Source organism: Vigna unguiculata, chromosome 7, assembly GCF_004118075.2.
Source record: "Vigna unguiculata cultivar IT97K-499-35 chromosome 7, ASM411807v1, whole genome shotgun sequence".
NCBI classification, from domain to species: Eukaryota; Viridiplantae; Streptophyta; class Magnoliopsida; order Fabales; family Fabaceae; genus Vigna; species Vigna unguiculata.
Genome location: NC_040285.1, coordinates 28,755,692 through 28,764,566, shown reverse-complemented (window position 1 = coordinate 28,764,566; position 8,875 = coordinate 28,755,692). Strand labels below are relative to the sequence as shown.

The following is an 8,875-nucleotide window of genomic DNA, read 5'->3' as shown; positions in this document are numbered from 1 at the left end:
TTACTTATTTTGTCCTTCTTTAATTGACATTTTATAATTTATCTTTTATGTTTGTCTGTATTTCAGTAACGATAAAATGAAATTGAAACTTTTAATATTTTGTACACCTTAAAGTTAAATAATGCATTAACAAAAGGTTGAAAGATAGAAGCAAACTTATGATAAGATTATAATAGGTTAATAGTACGCGCTGAGTTTAATATGATAATAATATCAAGATTTAAAAAATTGATTTTGATTCTTAAACTCTTGCCACTAAAGTGAGAAAAAGTTACATTTATTCACATTATTTTGTGTTTTTCAACTTGTTGTGCTTGAATTGAATGATAGATTTGAGAGGGATGAATTTGGGAGAAAAAAAAAGGATAAAATTGAGACTGTTTAAATTAAGAGAAATAATATTGAAAAAGAAAAAATGAAAGGAAAATATATGAATGATATTATTGGTTTAATAAATTAAAAATATATATATATTTTATTATTATTTATATGCAATAAATTAATAAATGAAAAATTATTATTATTATATTTACTTTCTTCGCAACACACTTCACACCAAAAAATTTAGCATCCGACTTTTATTCTATTTTTCGTGATTTCAATTCTGTTTTTCACACTTTCAGTACTTTTCGATCTTCTTAAACAATACATCTTCAAATCAAAAAGTAAATAATATTTTAACTTTGACTTTGATATTATTTTACCAATTTAAACTTAAAATAGACAATATAATGGACTCATGAGAATTGGGATGACAAAAGCATGCAAATGTTTCTAATGCATTTTATTTCTTTCATATAATAGTACTTCCTCACTTGCTTTTCTCTCTCTTAGTAATTTATTTGGACTTCAGACAAATATTTTCTGATTTTCTCTTATACTCTACTTTTCCCTCTATTGGGATACTGGCTCAAACTTTCACGCAGTCAACCTAGTGGCATTGATTGTATGCCATGGATTTTTTAAGTATAGTTTGTAACTCTCTATATTATGTTTGGATTTTCTGCTGTTTTTATCAACCTTTACAGTTTTAATTTTACATAATTCATTTTTAAAGAAATAATAATTAAGTAAAGTAAATTATACTTTAAAAATATTGTTCAAAGCAAAGTTGTATTAAAATTTAGTGTAAAATAGTTAATCTTTTATTTATATTTATAATATATATATATATATATATATTATTTTAGCCAAACACATTGTAAGAGATGAAACCAAAATTGATCTGAAATAATTACCACTATTTTTTTTTTCATTTTCAGACTGTCGTATTCCCTCATGGACCAAGACAAGACTCTATTGGGACCACCTTTTGTGTAACATGCTATGAAGTTAATTCTTAGGCATAATTGGATATTGGCAAAATGCTCCTAAGTTATTTTCATTCTTGTATTTATAATTGAAGCCAATAATGTCATCCCTCAAATACTCTGGGTTCGAAATACGAATAGAAAGTCGCAAAAGTGTTCAAAAGCACTTTTGCAGATTCTTTTTCATTCATTTGACAGAAAAATAGAGAATGTATTTATTACAACTTACAAGTAGCCAAATATTAACAAATTCCTTAAGTAACATAGCATCTCTTCATGAATGGGTCCATGCTGAAATAATCATGGAAGAACATCTGAAGAGGTATAAGATGAGTCTGCCAAATCTTCTTGAAGAAGTCTGGGAGATCTTTAGCCTCAACATTGGATGGAAATATACAGAGTAATTAACATGTGAAGACATCTCAAAGGAAACTTTCAGCGCAGAAGAACTAAGACCATCGATCACAAAGTTCTTCATTTCCTTTTCCCTGTACTAAGTGACAGGAGTTCAAAGCTCCTGAGGGCATCATCACGGCCAAGTCTTGTCCCCGAAGTCCGAGTTAGAGATGTTTTAGACTCGGAAGCAGGTTGAAGTCTCTGAGTTGTTGATAGTCTGCCACTGCTTGAGACCAGTCGGCTAACACGGCTTTCACTGGGCTCGCCGGAAGAGCTTGGTCGGCTGCTTGACAAGACAAGCTTCTTTGAAGAACTGCCATTACGAGAAGAACTCCGAGGCCTCTCAGAATCAGCTTGCTGCAAAGAATAACAGGACTAAGTATAAGAGTCCCATAAACGTTTGACGGTTACCAATTCATATCATATACAGACAGAAAATGATGACTAAGAAGATACTAACCACATCTTTTGACGAAGAAGGCGCATCATCAGAAGACTTATGCCTAGAATGATCACCATGCAGACCAAGTCCAGAGCCATTCCTCCTCGCAAATGCCTCAACTGCACCTGAGAATCTATCTCGAATCTCTGATACACCTGAAATACAAGTCTAATACTCATTAGTTGATGAAAGCCTTTTTCGTACAATTTGTAGAATTTAAATAAAATACTTCTCGGTCATGCACAATGTACAGGAGAAATACTTTGAACAGGACAAAATAATCAATTTCAAATATAAGATAAGAATAAAACTCATAAACATGCAGAATACTGAATAAAACTATAAGGACTATGAACACAAGTAACAACAATTGCTACTGGAAAAACTGTAGACAGATGAAACCTGAAGGTCGTTCTCCTGATTGCCCTGGGTTTATGACTGGCTTCCCACTTGGCTGTTGAAGATGTGGCAAACAAATGATTAGAAAGAACCTTAACTTTTGCTAGAAAAACAATGAAACTACGCTAGCTAAGAAGAACTAACTCGAGCTCTAGAGCTGGATCCGATTTGTGGATACTTCAACATTGTCCAGTCAAAAACATAGTCAAACTGATACCCTACGAAAGCAAGAGCTTCAAAGCCTTAGAAAATTTTTATTACTCACAAGGAAACATCAAAGTTTATTTGTGCAAAGTTAACCTTCTCGGATGAATAGGTCCCGAAAGAGTCTCTTCAGATAAGAGTAATCGGGCTTATCTTCAAACCGCAATGATCGGCAATAGTGGAAGTATGATGTGAATTCCGATGGATAGGACTTGCATAATACCTGTCTCAGAAACCCATACAATAAATTCTTTGCAACAGACAATACAAAAGAAAAAATTAATTAATTGCTGAACCAATTCTACTTGGTTAAAGAAAAGAATTCCCAGAAAAATGCCAGCACTGAACAAATTCTACTGATGATTAAATCATCAAAAAACAGTAATCAACCTAATAAATATAAATAAGCACCAAATTTTCTAATTATTAGAAAATTCACATAAAAACTGCCTACTGAACAAGTAGTAACCTCTATTGGAGTAAGCATCTTCTTTTCACTTATCTTGTCATACTTTTGCTTTTTAGTGCCAGCTTTCAAGCCTTGCCATGGGAGACTGGAACACAAAAGCCAAAAATTTTAAAATATAACAACAAAGATTACCGCAGAGAAAAAAAAGAAAATAGTATTTTGACTGACCTTCCTCTCAAAAAGTACATGAGCACATAACCAAGAGATTCTAGATCATCTCTTCTGCTTTGTTCTGCACGAATTATTAGAACAAGATTGTTATAAACTTATATCAATGTTGACTTTAAAAAGTTTAAGAAAAATTTATTGATTAGAAGTTACACGCAGCAAACCCACAATCAATAACCTCACTCACCAACTCCCAAATGAGTATTAACACTTGCATAACGAGCAGTTCCAGTGAGGTTTTTGTTTTCCCTGAAAAAAAGACAAAGTACAATGACCATTCACAAAAGAAAAGTAATGTCTAAAACTCAAATTCAACCCATCAGTTTAATCCCTACTAAGCACCACAGCTATCTGATAGAACACTTATGCGATGTGTCTTTAGAATAACTCGTTGTGGATCTGAATTATTGAGGTATACGTAGTACATATTGTATTGGGTTTGCTGTGTATATTGAAGGGATGAGATGAAATGAAATGAAAACAAGCTGCAGAGCCTGCTCAAACAAAATGTCAAAATTATTACCTGTATGGTATATGCTTATGTGTTTGAAGATCCCGGTACTTTTTTGCAAGGCCATAATCAATTATGTATACCTTCAAATTATAAAAAAAAAAAACAGAAAAAAAGAACATTAACCAAAACCAACTTAGTTATTTAATACATGACACCTATCTGGCAGAAAATAAATTCAAAGATTAATTGTAAATTCACCTCCCTTTTCTTTACAGACTCTTTTATGTGACACTGTTAGGGCCTGAATTTGTTTGGAAGCCTTCATAATTTACCAGATTTATAATAGTCTAACCTTAAGTAAACTGGAATAGTAAGTAGTTTGGTTTTATACAGTACCAGGAACACAACTTTGACTTATATAAAGCATTAAATTATTAAAAAAAATAAAAAAAGTTGAGTTAGGCACAACAAAGGAGGGAGCAGTAGAGTGAAAACAAAATCAAACATCAACTGGAAAAAATACATATAAAGGAAATAAAAGGAAATAAGAGAACCAAAGGTTTAGTTGCAAAATCATGCCATGGTTTACAGAAAGTTAAAGAGAGCTTCCCTAAAGAAGGTTTACAGTAGGAGAAATAAGGCAGAGAACGGATATTACAATATTAAGTAGTGAGCAGCAGTAGTTACAACCCAATAGACAATTAATTGTATAAGTCAGAATAAAAAGAGAATAAATGCTGTTTGCTCAAATAGACAATTAATTGTAACAGCCAGGAGGGAAAGAGATAATAAATATGAAGCAGGAAGCAGGAAGCAGGAAGTAGGGAAAGTTAGTAGGTGTGTCTTGCGAAAGGATTTGACTTGTGAGAGTGCATGTCTCTCCAATACTGGGTAGGAGTATATTTTCCGCTCTGTATTCTTCATCCTCTCTTTGTCATTGTATTTCATTAAAACCAAGATTCAGGATAATGAAATTTTATTTCTCTTCATAAGTTGTGATCAAGATTTTATCAAATAATTATCATAAACATGTAAAGTAAGGTAAGCTTGTTTACACTTAAGCATTCAAGTTCTGAATAATAAATTTCATATCCAATGGCTACTACACAGAAGAGATCACTACAAGTTTAAAGCAACATTGAAGTCTCCGTATATCCATAGTGTGAAAACAGTTTAATCATAATCTTAAATCATAACTGAAACTACTTCATAATACAAGAGGGATGCCATGCATAAACACCCAACAAGACAAGACTTAATTAAAATAAATGTGGCATACACAAAATTACCTGATTTGCCTTCCGGCCTAAACCCATTAAAAAGTTGTCAGGCTTTATATCACGATGGAGAAAACCCCGGGAGTGCATGTACTCAACTCTGTTTATCTAGGTGAACCAAATAGAAGAAAAGAGTAAAAATATAGCAGCTCTTTGCCCAAAGTATAATTTGTTGAAATTAAAGCCATGCTTACTAGCTGATCTGCCAGCATCAGAACTGTTTTCAGAGATAATTTCCTATTACAATAGTTAAACAAGTCTTCAAGACTTGGCCCAAGGAGGTCAATAGCCATGACATTGTAGTCACCCTCAATTCCAAACCATTTTAGATGGGGTATACCAGCTTCAAAAAAAAATGAAAAGAGCTTATAGCCTAATTTCATTTCATGACAGTAAACTAAAGAAATGCAAGTCTAGCTTGCAAGAAAAGAAGTTGATAAAGTACAGATTGAAAAAAAACTGGTGAAAGGATGAAAACTTACTTCCTCCTTGGAGAAGCATATATAATTTAGACTCATAGTGAAGCTGGGGATGCTTGGTCTTCACAGATTCCTGTTAAACCAAGAGAATTGGGGGCCAAATAAGCATCCATTAACAGAGGAGCATGAAACACCGTGTCAAACGAAGTATGTAAATCAAATATTAGACAGCAATATTTGTTATCCTTTCCCACTGGCCAATATAGACAAATACAGCATGATAATCATTTAAGATATACATGTCAAAGTAAGCCAACCCGGCTCACACGGGTTGGCTCACCACGAGCCGGGTTGAAAATGAGTGAACTCAACCCGGCTCACTTTATGGTGAGCTAGAAATTTTGTAATCCGGCTCAACCCACCACGGGTTGGTGGGTTACCAACCCACTTAAAAAAATTTTTTTTTTTAGTATTCAAATATTTAAATAAATTTTTAAGTAACCCATGAGATGACAATCATAGTAAAATCAAGAATCAATATCTTGATCATGCTCACCGCCAATATATGATGAATTGTTTCCAAGAAAGTATCCATATAGTATAAGAAAACATGGTTAATATTACATATTTTTTGTCATACTATTCAATAAAATATAAATAAAAAAACTATACATTTTTGTCATGTTACTTTAAAAAAATTGTTTATAAGACGGTTGTTTAAATAATTTATTATAAAGATTATAATTAAAATTTAAAGTATCAACATGTATAACTTGACAATCAAATTAATTAAATATTCAAACTATTCAAATATTATTTAGCAACATTCTAGCATTTAAAAATATGAAATTGTGAACATGTATAACAGGAGTAATAAATAATTATTAAAAAAAGTTAAAAAAATAAATAAAAGAAACTAAAAAAAATTGTAAAAAAATGTTGGTGGGTTAAGTGGGTCCATCCACCTTCAACCCGGCTCGAACCCGTTTAACCCGTGGGTTAAGTAAGCCGGGTTGAGTTCAACCCACTTTTAAAAAAATTAAATTTTTCTCAACCCAACCCGGCTCGACCCCGTTGTGAGCCGGGTTGACTCACGGTTTGAAACTCATTTTGACATCTATAATTTAAGACATAATTTAGGCAGGTGACCGTGGAAAATTACATACAAGAGTTGAAACAGTCGCTGATCAGTGATATATTCACTGAAAAGCATATGACCCATCAGTGTATTATTATAACACTACGTATTTTTCATGGCTGCCAGATGCCACGGAGGAATCTGCAAATCCCCTTTAAAATTTCCGATCAACAATAGTTATCCTAAAATCCCCTTTCTTATACAAGACAAATCGCAAAACCCGAAAATATTGCCCTATGCCTCAGCTGACGGTCAAGCCACCAAAAAACAAAAGCATACCAATTACTTCAGTCCAACAACAAAATAAATTGATCTATGTTCTATGAAAAACAAATATTATAAAAGTAAAACAACAATCAAAAACCCAATAGAACTCAAAAAATTGCACTCACTAGCTTAACAGCGACTTCCTCCCCACTTTGTACATTAACACCTGAACAAAACACAAAATACAAGAAGATCAAGAAAGATGTTAAATCCAAATTAATGTTACAAAAACAAAATACTCTGTATACTAACCTAGGTAAAGCTCTCCAAACGATCCACTCCCAATCTTCCTACCAAGCTTGAATTTTCCACCAATAACATGATCCATGATACAAACCCAATCTCTCGATCCTTGTCAAATTACAAAAGCACTTTACTAAACAACTCAAACAAACAAAAAAATGCCTATTCCCAGTATCTCATCAACGATTGAGCTTCATTTGCAGCACAATCTCAGATCCAACGAGATTTGCCACTAACTCAAAGATCCAAAACTATATTTAATAACTCAAAAATTCAGGCTATGCTAATCCCAGTACCGTAAAAATCGTAGGAAAAAAAAATTTGATCAACGGAAGTAAGATCAGGAACTAGAATCTACAAAACACCCACTGCGATTATGTGGTCGCTCAAAGAAACCCCTTCTCCTCTTCTACAACGAAAAGAGATCGAATGGCGAAAAGGATGAAAAAAAAAAAAACAAACCGGAGTAGCAGTGAGTAGATAAACTAAATTATGTTCTATTGCGGCGAATAGTGTGAAAAAATGCGGTAATGTAGAAGGAAGAGGAATCTAATAGGTACGATATTCTCGGGCAAAGAGGGGTGATAGATTTGGCATCCGCCTTCGGATCTGTCTTTGAGGACAGGAAGTAGATTTTGTAGGAAAAATTTCAGATTCGGAAAAAAGAAAAGAAAAGAAAAGAAAGTGATGTGAGAGATAGAGAGAACATAGAAAGAATAGCTATTGTGAGGTTGGAGGAGGAAGAAAATGGACGACTGTCCAAATTAACGCCAGTTACGATATTATTTATATATATTAATAATAAATAAATAAATTGTTTTAAATTTGAATCCATGAAAATAAAATGTGATTAGTTGGAACAGACTATCCTCTTAAAATAATCAACCATATATTTTTGTAAAAATTAGTCACTAATAAAAGTGTGACATTCAAGTTAAGAGTTTATTTATGCTTTTGAAAAAGTGATACTCATAATTTATTTAAATTTATCTTAAATTTACTTCCATAAATGGTTAAAAGTTTGTTGGAGCCTACCTATGTGATAGAAAATGTGTTTCATTTGGATTGTGTACAAAAGTTTATTAAATCAAAGTAATCAGTTTATTAAATTCAGGAAAAATAAAAAGATTTGTTGAATACTATAAAAAATAATTAAATTTATAAGAGAAGTAACTTGTCACCTTTGTATTTGTCTCCACTAATTGCTTTTTATATATGCTTTGGAGTTTGTATTTATGGAAGAGAGTTATTAGTTGAGCTTTAGTTTACGTGAGATATAATTACACCGATGTCTCAATGCATTAGTACAAATTTTGAAATAAATATCCGGTTAATCGTTTTAAAGATAAAATAGGTAAAACAATATAATTTTTGTAGAAATCTATAAAAATTATTTAACTTATCTTTTTTTCGTTTTTTTTTTTTATATCGCGATTTAGTCAAGAGTAGTGATGACAACGGGACGGGAACGAGTTCGTTATGGCATACTCCTTTTCATAGAAAAAATTCATCGACATTCTCATCTTCATCTCCAAACATAACGAGTATCAAACTTTTTTCTCATCCTCATCTCTTTTGGATAACGGATATATTCTTGTACCTATATATGTATATATTTTCTTACTGTTTCAATATTAATTAATTAATTTTTATAAAATAATAAAAAATCAAATGAAATATAATATATCA

The 8,875-nt window shown here is 32.1% G+C and overlaps 1 protein-coding gene across 1 annotated transcript; it reads right to left on the bottom strand.

Moving 5' to 3' along the window:
- Positions 1-1,414: 1,414 nt before the first annotated feature.
- On the bottom strand, positions 1,415-7,938 carry LOC114191592 (casein kinase 1-like protein 10). Its single transcript, XM_028080855.1, has 14 exons — positions 7,196-7,938; positions 7,069-7,109; positions 5,602-5,671; positions 5,314-5,462; positions 5,132-5,227; positions 3,912-3,982; positions 3,576-3,637; positions 3,389-3,452; positions 3,221-3,305; positions 2,848-2,974; positions 2,692-2,765; positions 2,551-2,602; positions 2,167-2,303; positions 1,415-2,063 (listed from the first exon to the last, which is right to left on the bottom strand). The coding sequence occupies exons 1-14, from the start codon at positions 7,269-7,271 to the stop codon at positions 1,785-1,787; spliced, it is 1,383 nt and encodes a 460-aa protein (XP_027936656.1). The 5' UTR covers positions 7,272-7,938; the 3' UTR covers positions 1,415-1,784.
- Positions 7,939-8,875: the final 937 nt, after the last annotated feature.

Coding starts and splice junctions, on each gene's coding strand:
- LOC114191592 (XM_028080855.1), bottom strand. CDS start 7,271: ATGGATCATGTTATTGGTGGAAAATTCAAGCTTGGTAGGAAGATTGGG. Junction 5,228..5,313: donor TGATGCTGGCAGATCAGCTA/GTAAGCATGGCT, acceptor TGGTTCACCTAG/ATAAACAGAGTTGAGTACAT. Junction 2,766..2,847: donor GGACCTATTCATCCGAGAAG/GTTAACTTTGCA, acceptor TTGCTTTCGTAG/GGTATCAGTTTGACTATGTT.